At 43.2% G+C, this 18987-nt stretch overlaps 1 protein-coding gene across 1 annotated transcript; it reads right to left on the bottom strand.

Annotated features, from left to right (window-relative positions):
- Positions 1 to 281: 281 nt before the first annotated feature.
- Positions 282 to 18324, bottom strand: LOC134405588 (vomeronasal type-2 receptor 26-like). Its single transcript, XM_063136831.1, has 5 exons — positions 18061 to 18324; positions 14758 to 15612; positions 13514 to 13642; positions 4966 to 5092; positions 282 to 1177 (listed from the first exon to the last, which is right to left on the bottom strand). The coding sequence occupies exons 1-5, from the start codon at positions 18322 to 18324 to the stop codon at positions 282 to 284; spliced, it is 2271 nt and encodes a 756-aa protein (XP_062992901.1).
- Between the last annotated feature and the right edge of the window lie 663 nt (positions 18325 to 18987).

Raw genomic sequence — 18987 nt, 5'->3', positions numbered from 1 at the left:
TATTGAAGTGCTCTGACAACTGTTGGGGCCCATTGAGACACACTATATACTGCTTTCATACTGCTATATACTGCTTGGTGTGGCTCCTGCCTTTTTATATACTACTTTCATAGTGGAATATCCTGTTTGGTGTAGATGAGTCCTTCGAAGATTTGTGGGGAAGAGGTATATATGGTAGCTGCTAAGTGTGGAATAAGCAACAGAAATATTCTTCTGTACATGCACAATCAGATCTCTTGACTACATTTAGCAAACTATGGAGAAACATGAAATCTTCAATTTTATCTTCTCATGAGCTGTTGCTTCTTATTCAGCTCAGGTCTAAATGCAATAATGTAATATTTGGGGGAAAAGATGCAACCCAGCAACCCAAAGCTGGAGGCTAAGATGGAGAAGATCTCCACAGCCACCATGTATTTTCCTTTTGTGCTTAAGTAGGTGGGAAGAAATGATAACCAAACACTGCAAAAGACCAACATGCTGAATGTGATAAACTTGGCTTCATTGAAACTATCAGGTAACTTCCTTGCAAGGAAAGCCACGGTAAAACTTATAATTGCCAGGAAGCTTATGAAGCCCAAGACAGAATAAAACATAGTCACAGAACCTTCATTACATTGCAGTACAATTTCTTCAGTCACTGAGTGCATGTCAACGTCCAAGAATGGGGGTGAGGTTCCCAGCCACATGGTACAGATGCTTGCTTGGATGAGAAAGCACGAAAATACAATGGTGCTAGCCAGTCTTTTTCCCACCCATTTCTTGATGCTGGATCCTGGCCTCGTGGTCATGAAAGCTAAAACCACTGTAATGGTTTTTGCAAATACACAGGAAACAGCCACTGAGAAGGTCATGCCGAAGGCAGTTTGTCGGAGGAGACACGTCAACTTCTGAGGACGGCCAATAAATAGTAGTGAAGAAAGGAAGCAGAGGAGAATGGAGATGAGGAGAGTATAGGTGAGGCTCTGATTGTTAGCTTTGACTATGGGAGTGTTGTTGTGTTTCACAAATGTCCCCAGCACCACAGCTGTGATGAAAGAAAAAGAACAGGCAAAGAAGGCTAGACTGAGTCCCAGAGGTTCTTCATAAGACAAGAAGGTTACAATCTTGGGGATACAGAAATCCTGATCCTTGTTTGGATAGTCTTTTTCTGAGCATTTGTTGCAGTCATTTAAATCTGGAAAAAAATGATATGTTCTTCAGCTCACACATCTCAATAACCTGCTGTAAATCTGTTCCCACCCCTTCAGAATGGTATCTGTATATTTTTAATAGATAAAGAGATTAAGCATGGCAATATGATAGCTCTTAAGGAGGGCTTTGGCCATGACAATGTTGAATCAGATCCATTAATGCCTTGATTTTTTTAAAGATTTTTTTAAAAATCTTGCTGTGCCTGAAGTAAGTGTAGAAGCTTCATCACTCTCCAGCCAGCCCAGCAGCATTTTGGAAATGTGGATGATTGACTTCTTTGACTCTGAACAGAAACACACTCCCTCTCTCCCACCCCACCCCACTCCCATGGCCAGAATCAGCAGCCAGTTAGTGTTTCCAGCTTCCCAGAACACTGCAATAGGTGAAGAACATGGTCAGGGTCTGTGCTGTGGCTATTCCTATTGGTTAACCACAGAAGTCAATATCATAGCTACCCCTCACCCTACTCAGTGTCTTCCAAATATGGAGATATTCTCTTTACACACACACACACACAGAGAGAGAGAGAGAGAGAGAGAGAGAGAGAGAGAGAGAGAGAGAATTCCTGACACTTTAGATGCTCCAACTGGGCACATCTCTGCTCTGACATTAATCGATGGCTTTGGAAGCAATCAATCTCTGCTCTGGAACATTGAATGGTCTGCGGTTGTTCACAGTCACCAGATAATTCTGTGGCACAGTGTACACCCCTAACTTTCACATGCAGATCCAAGGAGGGGTGAGCTACCCATATTATTCAAATAAAAAGACCCTTAGTTTAACCCAATTTCTGGTGTATGTGTCTTAATTCTATTTTTCCTTCTTCACTCAAAACCATTTCTCTCAGATAGGGCTTCTCTAAATGAGCAATTTATAGCACACTTGTGACTGGCCACTCATGGAGGTTTGTGGGACTTTTAAACAATGTCATGAATGTCCAAGGATGTCTCCCATGGAATCCGTTGGACATTCCATCATGTAAAAAACCATTTTTAAAGTGATCACATCTGAAAAAGCAGGATCTTCCACCACTAAATGGTGCTGTCTCAATGGAACTGAATACTGACTAGAGGGGAAGTATTCAATTCAAACCCCATAGTTGTTCCTCATTGCCCATATAATTAAGACCATAATAATTAGGGGTGTGCACGGACCCCCCGCTCCGCTTCACTTGCAGATCCATGATTTTCGGAGTGGGCCGCTTCGCCCCGCCCCCGCTCCGCCCACTTCCGCTCCGCTTCGCTCAGAGCTCCGGATCCGGATCGGAGCTCCGTTTCCCCCTCCATAGGCTTGCATTGAAAGCTAAAAAAGTAAACAACTTTTTTTCTGGTCAAGTTAGAAACCTCACGTTTGGCACCATGACACCTCATGGGGGTATGCACACGCACGCCAAGTTTCAAGGCAATCCCATCATCCCCTGATTTTTGGGGAATTTTTGAAAATCGGGCACCCCATTCACACCCCTTTCCATAGCTCCGTCAATTTGTAAGTTAGAAACCTCAAACTCACCACCATGATAGCTTATCCATGTGTCCACACGGACGCCAAGTTTCAAGGCAATCCCATCATCCCCTGATTTTTGGGGAATTTTTGAAAATCGGGCACCCCATTCAGACCCCTTTCCATAGCTCCGTCAATTTGCACGTTAGAAACCTCAAACTCACCACCATGACAGCTTATCCAAGGATACACATACGCCGCATGCCAAGATTCAAGGCAGTCCCATCATCCCCTGTTTTTTGGCGGGGTTAGGCACCATGACACCTCATGGGGGTATGCACACGCACGCCAAGTTTCAAGGCAATCCCATCATCCCCTGATTTTTGGGGAATTTATGAAAATCAGGCACCCCATTCAAACCCCTTGGGATAGCTCTGTCAATTTGCACGTTAGAAACCTCAAACTCGGCACCAGGACAGCTTATCCATGTGTCCACACGCACGCCAAGTTTCAAGCAAATCCCATCATCCCCTGATTTTTTGGGAATTTATGAAAATCCAACACCCCTTTCCATAGCTCCGTCAATTTTGCACGTTAAAAAAAAACCTCAAACTCACCACCATGAAAGCTTATCCAGGGATACATACGCAAGCCGAGACTCAAGGCAGTCCCATCATCCCCTGTTTTTTGGCGGGGCTTAAACCTGCAAAATTTGGAACTTCCAAAACTCCAAGTGAGCGCAGGAAGGACTTCTCCCCTGAGTCAAAGCCACACACACACAACATCCCTGCGAGGTGGGCAGGGGAGGAGGGAGGGAAGGCAGGCAGGCATGCAGCTGGCATTTCTGGGGGCATAAGGAAGTGAGCCAAGGATAAGCCAGTAATGCATATAAAATGGAATAAATAAACAAATAAACAAAGGAGGGGTGGAATTAAAAGCAGCAGTGTTGCTCAATAAACAGCAAGAAGAATTTTTTTAAAAAGGCTATATCTGTCTTTTACCAGCAATAGGGGGACGTGCCTGGGGGAGGGGGAAGCAGCTGCCAGTTCAGGTCAAGAAAGCCATTGCTTCACCAACAGCTCTGAGATTGAGAAGTAAACGCTCACTTCGACTCATGATAGGCATTGCTCCACCGTTTTACTCTCTTTGGAAGGCTCTGATGGCCTTCCAAGTGCAGGAGAGAGTGGGGGCACGTCCACAATGAGATGCCCTAGGGGAGCTCATCCCCTTGCACCACATCTTTTCAGTTGTTCCCCAAAGTTAGGGTGGGTAGCAGTGCTGTGTTTCTATCTCTTATTCTTGGCTTAGTATATGATTTCAGGTTGTGTTTGTGCATTTGGTGGGGCTACTGTGTTAAAAAACACTGGGAAAAGTCCGTTCAGATTAAGAAAGAGAAGTTTCCCAGAATCCCAACTTACCCGTTTTGCCTATGCCCTCCTCCAACTTGGGGATCATCATGACCTGGAGCTGACTCTGCCCCTCAGCCCTTTGAGAAAGGTATTTTTCCTGCTGATTTTTTAAAAAATTCTAGCGCGCGACCCGCACCACGCAGAGAGGTGAGAGTAGTCTCAAAATGACCCCCATCCATGACTGTCTAAGCACAAGAATTTTCAAAACGATAGCTTTAAAAAAAACCCAGTTATCCCCGATTCTTTCCCGCAATGCAATCCTATGGGCGAAAAGCCGAAAACCGCCATTTGAGCCGTGCTGTCCCTGTTTGTTGACCCAATTTTTAAAAAATTCTAGCACGCGACCAGCACGACGCAGAGAGCTGAGAGTAGTCTCAAAATGACCCCCATCCACGACTCTCTGTGCACAAGAATTTCCAGAACGATAGCTTCAAAAACAACCTAGTTATTCGCGATTATTTCCCGCAATGCAATCCTATGATGAAATGTTTTCAAGATGGCGATCGGAGCGCTCCATCTGAAATAGGAGCTCCGAAAAATGGCCGCTTCTCTTCGCCTTGCTTCTAGGGGTCCGCGGTCCGCTTCTACTCCGCCTCTGGGTAAGGCGGAGCAGGCCAATCCGCTACTGCTTCTCCGCTCCTAATCGGAGCGGAGCACATGCCTAATAATAATCATTTATTTTATTTTATTTTTTATTTTAATGCAACCAACAAGTGATCAGCCCCCTAACAATTGCTGTCTAAACTGTTATTATATAGAATCAATTAATACAATTTTAAGGGGGGGATAATTCAAAGACTAAAAGGAAAGAGAAAAGAAAAAAGGGAGTAGAAAAAAGAAATAAGTGTGTAGAATAGTTGAATACATTTGTGTAAATTATATTCTGATGTATAACTCTGTACAGTATATGCATATGACTTACCCTCCTGGTTTGCAATCTTTCCTTCTGGACATGGGATGCAGTCGTAGCAGCAAAATGGCTCCCCCTCCTTCATTTTCTTGTGGGAACCAGGTTGGCAACTCTCAGTACAAAGAGAAAGAGGCTGGGACTAATTATTAGGGATGTGCTCCGCTCCGATTAGGAGCGTAGAAGCAGTAGCGGATTGGCCTGCTCCGCCTTACCCAGAGGCGGAGTAGGAGCGGACCGCGGACCCCCTAGAAGCAAGGCGAAGAGAAGCGACCATTTTTCGGAGCTCCGAGTTCAGTCGGAGCGCTCCGGTCGCCATCTTGAAAACATTTCGCCATAGGATTGCATTGCGGCAAATAATCGCGCATAACTACGTTGTTTTTGAAGCTATCGTTCTGGAAATTCTTGTGCACAGAGAGTCGTGGATGGGGGTCATTTTGAGACCACTCTCACCTCTCTGCGTGCTGTGGTTCACGTGCAATATTTTTTTAAAAATCGGGTCAACCGCGGGGCTCAAACTGCATTTCGGCTTTTCGCCCATAGGATTGCATTGAGGGAAAGAATCGGGGATAACTGGGGGGGGGGTTTAAGCTATCGTTCTGAAAATTCTTGTGCACAGAGAGTCGTGGATGGGGGTCATTTTGAGACCACTCTCAACTTTCTGCGTGCTGTGGTTCACGTGCAATATTTTTTTAAAAATCGGGTCAACCGCAGGGCTCAAACGGCGTTTCGGCTTTTCGCCCATAGGATTGCATTGAGGGAAAGAATCGGGGATAACTGGGGGGGGGTTTAAGCTATCGTTCTGAAAATTCTTGTGCACAGAGAGTCGTGGATGGGGGTCATTTTGAGACCACTCTCAACTTTCTGCGTGCTGTGGTTCACGTGCAATATTTTTTTAAAAATCGGGGTTTGGGTTTTTTTTTTTTATTATTATTATTTTTTTGGAAGCGATGACAGGCACATTCAACTCCCAATCCTGATGAGAATTCATCTCCTCAGAAAGCATCCTCCTCCAATCCCAGCGTTGGAGGGGGGACTAAGGCAGACCCACCCTGAGAACTTTCTGTTTTGTGTCTCTTTGTGGGTTGGCGTTCGTGGAGGGAACACTTACTTAGCTAGTGCTCCTGCTTTGGAGATAGATTAATTTAATATAGGTTTAGTTTGGCGCGTGTGTGTGTTTGTTTGCTTCTTTCTGACTTGTAGCTTAGTTTGCCCTGTGTTTTCCCCTTACTTTGATTTAATATAAACTTTATTTTTGAATTTTGGAGTGTGTGGTTGGGTTGGTTGCCCCCCCCTTCCCTGTATTAAAGCCTGACTGTTCTGCTTTTGTGAAAGCTTTCTTTTGAAAGCATACACACACTTTTTGTCCCATTTCCCTACATTTATATTCTTAAACATATTTTATTATATTCTTTCACATAGTCCATTAGTATATATTCTCATACATATTATATTAGTATTCATATTTTGTTCTTCTTATAGTAGTGGTTGGTTCTTTTTCCCCCTCCCCTCTCTTAAATCCTGATTGTGTTTCCTTCTATCTTCTATATACCAAATATACCAAAAAAATTGGATTCTCTTTTTCTTCTCTGTGTAACTTCGACGGAGTGGGCTGCTTTTGTCAAGTTCAACAGGCAGCCACAGATTGAGCATTTTGGGGAAAGCATACGCACACCATTTCCCTATTCTTAAACATATTATTATTATATTCTTTGACATAGTCTTAGTAGTCTATTAGTATACATTCTCATACATATTAGTAGTAGTATTCATATTTTGTTCTTCTTATAGTAGTGGTTGTCCCATTTCTTGTCCCATTTCCCTACATTTATTAGTAATATTCTAAAACATATTATTATATTCTTGTAGATATTCTTAGTAGTATATTCTCATACATATTAGTAGTAGTATATTTTATTGTTCTTGTCCCATTTCCCTACATTTAAACATATTATATTCTTCTTATACATATTCTTAGTAGTACCTTATACATAGTATTAGTAGTATTAATATTTTGTTAGTCATCATGAAAAGAGAAAGCAGGCGTGCTGAAAGCAGCAAGGCTCAGTCTGCCAGCAGGGCTTCCTCTCCTCCTGTGAAACTCAAACGGGCAACTCCTTGGCTGACTGCTCCAAAACAGAAGCAGGACAAGCAGCAGGCAGAGCCACTCTCTTCTGCAACTTGTGCCCGGCGTTCTCTTTTTGAGGGTGGGAATGGGAAAAGTGCCCGTTTGCAAGAGGCACGTGGCAGCAGTGCCATTAGAGGAGGAGGAGTATCCCCAACTCCTTCATTCTCCTTTCAGCCCACGAGCCCGCTGATGGACCTAGACGAGGTCCTCAGCACAGTGGAGGGGGGGGAGGAGGAGGAGGCGGTGGGCCTCCAGGATGTGGGGGCTGAGGAGGAGCAGCAGCAGGCCGAGGCTCTCTCCCCAGTCTCATCCCACACCCCTGTTTCTGTGGCAACACCAGAGAGCTCAGGCGGGCAATTGGTGGTGTCACCACAGAAACGAAAGACAAGCATCGTGTGGGACCACTTTGAGTTGGGAGCGGATCCCCGCTTTGCTGTCTGTCGCCACTGCAAACTCAGCCTAAGCAGGGGTTCATCGACAGGGCATTATGGAACCAGCAGCATGAAGATGCATCTTCATAGGCAGCACCAGGCGATCTTGCTGGGGAAAGAGGCGGGCAAGGCGACTGGTTCCAGGGGAAAGCCGAAGGCTGCTGCTGGCACTGCCACTCTAAGCTCTCCATCTCCCATCCCCACAAGGGTTAGGCAGGCAACCCTGCAGGACATGGGGTGGGGGAAGTATTGACCCACAAGATGGCGTTTTCCAATGCCCACCCAGGGTGCTACTGTGTTGGGGCATCTGCCGGGACTGACTCCTCCCCAATACTAGATCTATGACATGTCACTCTGCCTGCCCCTCTGCTAGCCTGTCCTCCTCGGTGACCGACTCGCTGGGATGGTTTGCGTTTGCAATGCGTGACTAACTGCAATGCTGGCTTAGAAACCAGCCATCACTTCCTTGTGCCCCCAGAAATGCCCGCAGCCTGCCTGCCTGCCTGCCCGCCTCCCCCGGGGTGCTGCTGTGGTGGGGCATCTGCCAGGACTGACTCCTCGCCTACTCTGCCTGCCTCTCTGCCCGCCTGGTGCCTGGTTTGCTCCCAATCGTCCTCCTCTGTGCCCCTCAAGGCGTAACTGCTGGCTTAGAAAGAAACAACCAGCCATCTTTGCCTCACTTTGCGCCCACTTATGGGTTGGTTTGCTATGCGTTAGTGCTCAAGCCATCCTTGCGGCACTACAATGCATGCTGCCTGCCTGCTTTCCATTGATGGTGCTATATAAATAAATAATAATAATAATAATAATTCTCCCCTTCCCGCCTTGCAGCGATGGTGTATGTGTCTTGCTTTGACTAAGGGGAGAAGTCCTTCCTGCGCTCACTTAGACTTTATCAAATTCAATAATCCCTTTTTCAAATGTGCCAGAAGATTTAGGGTTATCTCGTGGCATGTTGGGATTGCCTTGGAACTGGCCCCATTGAGCTGTCTGCAATTGCAACTTTAAATCCCTGACATACTGGAGTGTTCAAATTTCAAAAGTTCCCCTAACATCAGGGGATGATGGGATTGCCTTGAAACTTGGTGTCCATGGGGACACATGGGTAAGCTGTCATGGGACCAAAGGATAGGTTTCTAACGTGCAAATTGACGTAGTTGTAGAATGGGACTTGATTTGGGGTGAGTTAAAAAGTTTAAGCCGCGCCAAAAATCAGGGGATGATGGGATTTGCTTGCAACTTGGCGTGCATGTGGACACATGGATAAGCTCTCCTGGTGCCGAGTTTGAGGTTTCTAACATGCAAATTGACGGAGCTATCCCAAGGGGTGTGAATGGGGTGCCCGATTTTCATAAATTCCCCAAAAATCAGGGGATGATGGGATTGCCTTGAAACTTGGCGTGCATGTGGACACGTGGATAAGCTATCATGGTGCTGAGTTTGAGGTTTCTAACGTGCAAATTGACGTAGTTGTAGAATGGGACAATTTGGGGTGAGTTAAGCCATGCCAAAAATCAGGGGATGATGGGATTTGCTTGCAACTTGGCGTGCATGTGGACACATGGATAAGCTCTCCTGGTGCCGAGTTTGAGGTTTCTAACATGCAAATTGACGGAGCTATCCCAAGGGGTGTGAATGGGGTGCCCGATTTTCATAAATTCCCCAAAAATCAGGGGATGATGGGATTGCCTTGAAACTTGGCGTGCATGTGGACACGTGGATAAGCTATCATGGTGCTGAGTTTGAGGTTTCTAATGTGCAAATTGACGGAGCTATCTAAAGGGGTGTGAATTAGGGTTATGGGAGGTGCGTTAGAGGGTAGAGCCGCGCCAAAAATCAGGGGATGATGGGATTTGCTTGCAACTTGGCGTGCATGTGGACACATGGATAAGCTGCCCTGGTGCCGAGTTTGAGGTTTGTAACATGCAAATTGACGGAGCTATCCCAAGGGGTGTGAATGGGGTGCCCGATTTTCAAAAATTCGCCAAAAATCAGGGGATGATGGGATTGCCTTGAAACTTGGCGTGTGTGTGTATACGCCCATGAGGTGTCATGGTGCCAAACGTGAGGTTTCTAACTTCAACGGAAAAAAAGTTGTTTACTTTTTTAGCTTTCAATGCAAGCCTATGGGGGGGCAAAAACGGAGCTCCGGATCCGGATCCGGAGCTCCGAGCGGAGCGGAGCGGAAGTGGGCGGAGCGGGGGCGGGGCGGAGCGACCCGCTCCGAAAAATGGCGGATCTGCAAGTGAAGCGGAGCGGGGGGTCCGTGCACACCCCTACTAATTATGACATAAAAAATGGAATGCTAGAAGCTATTGTGACTTTTCTGTCTTAAAACACCAGATGAGGGTGTTCAACTGGTTCTGGATGGGGTTGCACTCCCCCTGAAGAAGCAGGTTTGTAGCTTGGGGTTTCTCCTAGAACCATCTCTGTCACTTGAGGCTCAGGTGGCCTCAGTGGCACGGAGTGCTTTCTAAAAACTCTGGTTGGTGCCCAGCTACACCCCTATCTGGACAGGGATAACCTAGCTTTAGTTGTCCATACTCTGGTAACCTCCAAATTAAATTACTGCAATGCCCTCTACATGGGGCAGCCTTTGAAGATGGTTTGGAAGCTGCAGGTTGTGCAAAATGCAGTGGCCAGATTGAAAACTGGAACAAGGAGGTACGAACATATAACATCAATTCTGGCCCACTTGCATTGGCTGCCTATACATTTCCGAGCCCAATTCAAGGTGCTGGTTTTAACCTATAAAGCTCTACATGGCTTGGGACCACAATACCTGATGGAATGCCTCTCCCGACATGAACCTACCCGTGCACTGCACTCAACATCTAAGGTCCTCCTCCAAGTGCCTACTCTGAGGAAAGCTCGGAGGATGGCAACAAGGGAGAGTGCTTTTTCGGTGGTGGCCCCCCGACTGTGGAATGATCTACCAATGAGGCTCACCTGGTACCAACACTGTTAACTTTTAGGCACCAGGTCAAGACTTTTCTCTTCTCCAGGCATTTAACACCATTTAACAATGCTAAGTTTGTTTTTTAATGGACACCCAGAACTGTTGTTTTTAAATGGATACTGTTGTTTTTATATTTTATATACTTTTAATGTTTACTGTTTTTAACTTTTGTAACCCACCCAGAGAGCTTCGGTTATGGGGCGGTATATAAATGTAATAAATAAATAAATAAATTAAATAAATAAAAACATTGAATGTATTATTTATTTGTTTATTTATTTAAAATGTGCACTGTCTTTCAAAGTGAAGTGGATTTTTGTGTTAAAACAGAGCTCAGTTCAGTTCTGGTACTAGAAACAAATTCCTAGGCTCAGAACATGCTCCGATACATCCTGGCTCTCATTGGAGGATCTTGAGATTCTAATTAAAAAAACAAACAGGATAAATGTAACAAGAAGGAAGCCTGCCCATCCCTGATTAACAAGATAAAGTTTTAAAAAACAATAAAATATAAAATTCAAATTAACTAAAATGTTAAATAATAGTGACAATAAATGCTTCACTTTTATTATTTGTAAGATTCAGCATTTGCTTAAAAGTAAGCAGTGAGGGAGGCATGAACACATCTCATGGTAGAGTATTTTATATGAATGGATCCATCACTGGAAAGTCCATATCTCCTGTGCCAAACAACTGAATAGAATGTTCTGGTGAACAGGGCCATTGTTGTCAATCTCAGGTCCTGAACACATGGGGCATATGTGGGGTAGGAATTGCTCACTGATACATGTCTTTATGGCAGAAACATGAAGAAGGGAATTAAAATGAATTACTGGGTATGATATACCACATACTCTTACACTTATTTTTCATGGTTATTTATGAGATATAAAAGTTCTCAGATGTTTATAAATGGCTGGGTAAGGGACAAAGTAAACGTCCATCTAACTACACATAGTGTAGCTATGTGTGATCATTTTAGTTACTCTTGAGTAAGCATGGGTGGCCCCAATTTAGATCAGGCTTATTCTCTTTTGGGTGAGGGGTTTACACCTTCCTTCTACCTGTTTTTCTCCCAACAGGAGAAATAGTGTGTGGGGTGGGGGGAGCATGAAATGGAGTCAGCTGAGGCTAATATTTTAGAGAAATCTGAAATGGCTTTGGATTTCTATGAATCTGATACACAGATTCCACTGCTACATCCAAGTCACATGGATTCTTTGGACTTATGGACTTTCTTTCTTTCATCCTTCCTTCATTTTTTTTCTTTCCCAAATTGTCAGCAATAGTTGTGTGTGTGTGTGTGTGTGTGCGTGCGCGCACACACACATGTGTATGCTTCCTTTTAAATTATTCTCCTCACTGTTTTGCTCCCTTAGAACTTCAACTGCCTCCTTTACCAGCTCCAGTTTACTCTCAGGGCTCATCTACACCAAGCAGGATATTCCACTATGAAAGTGGTATGAAAGAGGTATATAAAAGGCAAGAGCCACACTGTTGCTTATTGAAGTGCACTGCAGTATCTACACTACTGATTTATATTGGTACTGAAGTGCACTGACAACTGTTTGGGGCCCATGACACATCTACACCAAGCAGGATATAACACTATGAAAATGGTATGAAAGTGATACATGGTATGTGTCAATAAGCACCAACAGTTGTCAGTGCACTTCAATACCTCTAAAAAGCAGTAGTGTGGCTCCTGCATTTATACACTGCTTTCATACCGCTTTCATAGTGGAATATCCTGCTTGGTGTAGATGAGCCCTCACTTCCTCTCTTAAGTCTCTTTATGCCACCTGTCACCTCCTCCATCCATCTCTCTTAACTCATCCCTTTCCCTCTGCTGCTTCCCCTTTCTATTTTTCCCCTCTTCCTCTCATTGGCTTAATCTACACCAAGCAGGATATAACACCATGAAAGTGGTATGAAAGTTGTATACAGTATGTGTCAATGGGCCCTAGCAGATGTCAGTGCACTTTAATACCACTATGAAGCAGTAGTGTGGCTACTGCTTTTTATATACCATTTTCATACAGTTTTCATAGCATAATATCCTATTTGGTATAGATAAGGCCATTGTCGCCTGAGACATACTGCTGATGTGCTAGGCAAGCATTTTTGTCTGTTATCTCCTCATGTAATGCTTCAATGGCTGGAAAGAAGGGAATCCTATTTATTTATTTATTTATTTATTTATTTATTACATTTCTATACTGCCCAATAGCCGGAGCTCTCTGGGCAGTTCACAAAAATTAAAAACATTCAAAGTATAAAACAACAGTATAAAACCATAGTATAAAGTACAATATAAAAGCTCAACCAGATAAAAATAGCAGCAATGCAAAATTACAAATTTAAAACACCAAGTTAAAATTTATTTATACATTGTTAAAATGCTGGGAGAATAAAAAGGTCTTCATCTGGCATCTAAAAGCATATAATGTAGGTGCCAAGCGAACCTCCTTAGGGAGCTCATTCCACAGCCGGGGTGCCACAACAGAATGAACAGCATGAACTCTCAATGACACAAATTGCTATTGGAAGCAAATGCATGACTCAACATGACCGGCCAACGCCCAGCCTAAGTTTGGGCGGGAAGGCCAGCAGTTGCGTTTGGGGAGGAGCGATAAAATGCTCACCCCACACTAGGGCTGGTCACGTGGACTGACTGGGCTGGGCTGCTATATAAGCAGACAGCCCCCGGCAACTCGGCCTCTTTCAACGCGCTGACCCACCCGCCCTCCCTCTCCTAGAATGGGATTAGCCAGTCGCTCTCTTTGGAGAGGGGGCTAAGTAGGAATTTTTCCCCACGGGGTTTTCGCCTACTTCATACTGGGAGCATAAAGAGGACGGGTGAATAAATAGGTTAATCCGTGGCAGGGTTGTGCGGAAATTGGTTAGTTTGGATAGGGTTGGCAAGTACACTGGCACCCATTGGGGGGTGATGGGCATAACCAGATGGCCTGCTCCACGGGGCTTCGCGGCCCCCGTGTCAGGATATGGAATGCCTTTGGAGCCCCTCAGGTTTCATCTACTTACTGCCGTTATGGCAATAAGCGGGGGTAAAATCTGGCGGACTCCCCACACTTTAAAAGTGACGGTCAAGGCAGGAGCCGGGGAACCGCCTTCTGCCTTGGAGTGTGTCTTGCCCTTGACAGGCCTAGGGGCCTGAGAGAAGAATGAATTCCCGCACAGGCACATGGAGATCCGGGGAGGGATGTTACTACCATGTTATAAATAAAGAGGCCCAAGTTTAACCCACATACGTTGTCTGTGTTTTATTTCTGCTTCCTTCTCCAACACGCAACATTGCAGCTACCTCTCTGCCCATGTCTTGTTGCAAGAATGCAATTTGAGTGAATTTTTCAGGATGTCAAATGTGATATTATGTATATTCAAAATACTGGAAATACATTTTTTTGGCTGCAGTTTCTCAGTTAAAATAAACCAGACAAATGATCACTGCTCACTCATTTATAACTAGATCTCTTTCCAAATAGCTACAAAAGGGTCCTACTTGATTAAACCAGCCATGCCATGTGATGGCATCCTCGTCAATGGTAAATGCTTGCTGTACAGGAAGGTGGGGATCCATCCTCCCAACTCTTACTCTGTGAAATGATTGGTTGGAGAAAACAATCCAGTTGATTATATCCAATCCAGCAACTAGTTCCCCATTTTGTTTAAAGGAAACTTTGTCATTTGCACTGTTGTTGAACGACATATGTTTCAGAAAGTGATGGAGCTAGAGTGAAAAAGTAATATGCAAGCATTTAGAAAAGACAGAATTGAGTTTGTGCTTTAAATCAACGTCTAGCATTTATAGCATTTTCTCAGTGTTACTCTGCAGTAGGAACACAGGGCCAATCCAGATATTAAAAGCCCCCTACCTCCAACACTAGGGTCCACATTTGGATCATGGTTCCTGCATTTTCTTTAGACTAAATAAGATATAGCTCCTAGATACAGATTTAAAATAATATTTTGGTCTTCAGACTAATAAGTTCTAATGGCACTTCAAGAAAGATGCCATGAATGGGTTTCAGCTGGGAGAAGGCCTATGGATGGAGAGCTCATTCTTTACAACTCAGAGATTGCAGGAGGGATGCTATTTAGATCAGCTTGTACTGACCACAAAAGAAAACCAGAATGGCCATGTTAAATTGGGACTATTCTATGATTTCTAGGTGTAAGAAAGAAAGGAAGGTGATTATTAATACAGGAAGACTTTGGGATCACCCAAAACAGCCTGCTCTGCCAAATGAGGATTTTTAGCTCATTACCTGCCAAAACTGTAGATTCTGAAGCTTGGGTCCTCCTGTATTCAACATTGCCCCAGGTTTGGTTCTCAATAAGTACATGGCATGTAGGGCATGGGACACAGCATAGACAGCATTGTAGATGCTGTAGCTGTGACCAGTCATGCCCATTTCAAAAAATGATCCAGGAAGACTCCCCAGCTTCTCTTCCCCTGTGCAAATGTCTACATCCACCTTGCCCACCATGCTATCTGGGAATACACAGCCAAAGGCCTGTTGCCAGAAGTCCTTGATAAAAAAATCTTCTTCAGAGTTAGAAGGGTTTCTACTCTCAAGGAATTGCTGAAATCCCAGTAGGTCACTGGAGTGGATTCTGAAGGAGATAGTGCCATGGAATATCCCTGTATCCCAATTCCTTTGAAGGACATATGAAGTGAAGTCCATCTGGGATGTTATTACCCATACCTTTGCATTCTTTCTCATGTGTTCTTGTTCTGAGAGATATGGAAACCATAGAAGTAATGCCATGGAATAAGATTCTGCATACACCACCACAATGTTGGCTTTGCTGACTATCACTTTATCATGGGTTTTTGCTCCTTGCTGTAGCATGGCATTAATTTCAGTGACAAAACTTAGTTTGGGGAGACTTTCTATGAAGGCAAAACAGACACCGCTCTTAGAAAATAGTGGAACAGCAATTTGCAGAAACAGTTCTCCATTATCATTATCTGTAACAACAACCCCAATCCACGTCCACCTGAAATGGAGGAGCAAAGAGAGAATCCCTTCACACTGAATGGTTTCCTGCGGAGCCATCTGGTAGAAGGGAAGGCCTGGAGGTTTCGTGTTCATGACAGGAGCAGGTCCATAGATGAGCTAAGGAGAGATTTGGGTAGGGTGAAAGGCAATAGTAAAATGATTTACATAGCCATTGCACTTTCAGAGTAATGGGCATGCATCTAATACTTATAACCAATAGGATAATGTTGGCATTTGTAGGAAGAGAATATTGTTTCAGATAGGCTTCTTGTGTGAACCAGCAGAGGTATTAATATTTTTAACAACGCTATAAGTTAAGAGTGTTTCCCCCTCCCCTATAATACATATATTTCTAATTTGTGATAATAATGGCTACCCCTAAGTTGAGATAATAGTGGCTGACCTACAGTCATCTAGTGAGCTTGTGGCTGAATGAGAACCACCTTTGATTCTAGAGATAGAAATAGATGCCTGGCACTAGACATGGATTAAACTACCAGTTTCGCTTCTTATAAAGTAGGCATTTTGTTAAGTTTGTGGCCATTCCATCCCACATTTCTACATCAGTTTCTGAACAGGTGTTTTTTTTTCAACGTCTGTGTGAAAATCCATACACATTTTTATATGCAATTTCCCTAAGGTACAAATTCTTGAGCACAGGTTTTGCTCAGAAAACTACATTACAAAATTCAGAGAAGTGTGAATGACAGGAGGGTAACAGTGTTCTGGTCTCTGTATTACTTCAGGAAGTGTGCATTAGTTCAGTTCACATTGAAATGCAGAGTGAATTTTCCCCATATCCCTACTATAGACTATCATAGTCCCATTTTCAGGAAAGCATTTTCTGAATATTTTCAGAACAGGATAAATTTATAACAAACGTGGCAGAGGGCTTACATGTCAAACTATTTATGTCAGTGACTTTTATGTCCCTTTTCCTCATTTTTCAAATAATGTTTCCTTTGGTGGCAAGCGGCAGAGGCATGTCTACGGTATCCCATTAGCCATCACACCCCCACCCTCTTGGCACCACATGAAGTTGGATTTTTCCTGGGTCCTTGGGTTGGATCCAAATTTGGTAAGTTAAAAGGGGTATTCACTGTTTTCTTGCTTATGTTTTAAAATATATTTTCAACAGGCCTAATAATTTCAATAGTTACAAAGTTGGGGGAAATTCTCAGTCTCTTTGCAATCAAATGCACTGAATTAGTTACCCCTGGAGATAATTTAGACTGACCCCTCAACCACGTAACACCATTCCCCCTTCTGAAGAGGTCTGGACTACTAAAGACAAAGTGGCAGACTGTAATATCAGTTCTCATGAGTCCATTTGCTTTATGAGGCAGGTGCTCCTGCAGATTATATAACAGGCCATAAAGTTGCCTGGCTGGGTCTCCCGGAAACCCGGCCTCACCATTCCTGGCAGGTCCATGTTCTACAGCAACCACTCCCATCTGAATTTGATGGAATCACACCTTCTACTCTGGATATAATTTACTGACTTCCCCTGGCTGGGCCTTGCAGGAAACTATAAGGCCAAACAGAGCAGGCACACATAGCACACACAGAGTGCTGAAACAAGCAAGTCTAAAAGCAAGTGTGTTGCTTTTCAAGAACCAAAGAAATTAAATGAATAAATATCTATGGATGGAAATGCAGCCTGTGCAAGCTCACAACTGGACCACAAACACTATCACAACTTGCTTGCTTGGGTTCCAAACAGGAAGAAAAAGCATGTAGCATAGAATGAGCTATAATAACATCGTAAACTGTAACTTATTCTAATATAGAATATTTTCCTGTATCATTTGGTGTGCTTCCAGAATTACTCAGGAATTTTTAATTCTAGTAGAACAATTTTTCAAGTTGTCTTCAAATACAGAAACAAAACATGAAATGTTTCCTTTTCATGAGGGAATAAAAAAACTACAACTTCTATCTCTGGACACTAGCTATTGAAAAATTCAAATGAGTATCATCAGAGCATAATTTCTGGGACTCATTTATTAATTTAAAAAGACGGTTCAACACATAACACTAGCTTTGATTTTATATTCAATGTCAACATGGTGCAACATCCTGGCTGACACTGGTTTGGTTGTCACCTTTATAATATCCAGTCATCTATTACACAAAGACATGAAAGTCATTAAACAAAAAACCTACGGTTTAGTGTGTGTGTGTGTGGGGGGGAATGTTAAGGCTCTAGAGCTTTCAACCAAGCACCAAAAAGCAGGGAAATTGGGAGTTAAGACTCACAAGCTTTAATGACAGATCCTCCCTGAGGAGGCAGAAGGTGCAAGTGAAATTCTTAGACTATGATATGTAGAGGTGACTTTGGGGTTGTGTAAAGCTGATTTTCAGCTCGGTAAATGTCCAGATGAGTAATAGTATTCCATTTATGACTGAACCAAAAAATTGCTTGGCCAGGGAACACAGAAGGAGGAGGAGGAGAAGAAGATTATTTCCAGTGTACTGATTTCTGTCTCAAAAAGACAAAATGAAACTGGATAGAAAGGAAGGGTGAAAGTCATGGTAGATTCCCATACTCATCAAATAACCTACCTGTGGAACCTTATGTATATCTAAAATATTTGCCACATGAAGGGAGATTTCAGCATCCAGCCCCCCAATAACTGCTGTTAGCTTATTCTGGATCTCATACACGTAGTTAGGTACAAATTTCTCCGATGTAGACATGAGTAACATTGTGGCATGATAGGTCTGTTGTGCTTTGATATTACTGTCATAGATGTTGAAGCCCAAGGTGATATTGGGTAAAATCAGAGGGTTTTCATTGATTTCTTTAACTGCAAACACCAAGGCCATGATATGTTGGTAATGTTTAGGCAATACCCTACAAAGGGAGTGACATTCAGTATCACAAGTATATTCCAACTTAGATAAAATATGGACATTGTGTTCTGCATCATCCTCAATATTTTATAGTATTTGTATAGTATTTTTCTTGTTAGAGTCTTTTGCCCAAGGTGGCTTATACTAAGAGCAAAACCAAATATAATAATCAAAATCATGTCCTCACCTTCAACACGACTCTCCTTAACCTTTCTTGATTAATCCAGTTAATTTCTGAATAGAAACAATCTAACATCCATATATTATACATCAGAAGTTTCATATACAGAATCCAAACAAAACAAAACAAAAACAGCTTGGAATTGTCATTTGCTAGATTATTAATAGAGTTTAACTGTAGGAGTTAATTGCAATCTAATCAAAGTCTTTTCATCTTTCACTCACATCCAATATCAGGTATTTAAGTAAGAGCCCTCCCCCCCCCAAAAAAAAAACCTAGGATGAGGATTGATTTTCTTTCAAAATTAATAATAAAAAGCTGCAATAACATTTAACACCAATAGATTTTAAAATTAAGAAAGATATAAAGTGGTGCTGAATGCAGAGGTTATAGGGAGTACATTTGTAAGCTCCCCCCTTTGATCAAGTTATAACAGGAAGAAACAGTTACACCTA

This window comes from Elgaria multicarinata, chromosome 11 (genome assembly GCF_023053635.1).
Source record: "Elgaria multicarinata webbii isolate HBS135686 ecotype San Diego chromosome 11, rElgMul1.1.pri, whole genome shotgun sequence".
Classification (NCBI taxonomy): Eukaryota; Metazoa; Chordata; class Lepidosauria; order Squamata; family Anguidae; genus Elgaria; species Elgaria multicarinata.
The sequence above is the reverse complement of the archived record's forward strand: the minus strand, read 5'-3'. Positions and strand labels throughout refer to the sequence as shown.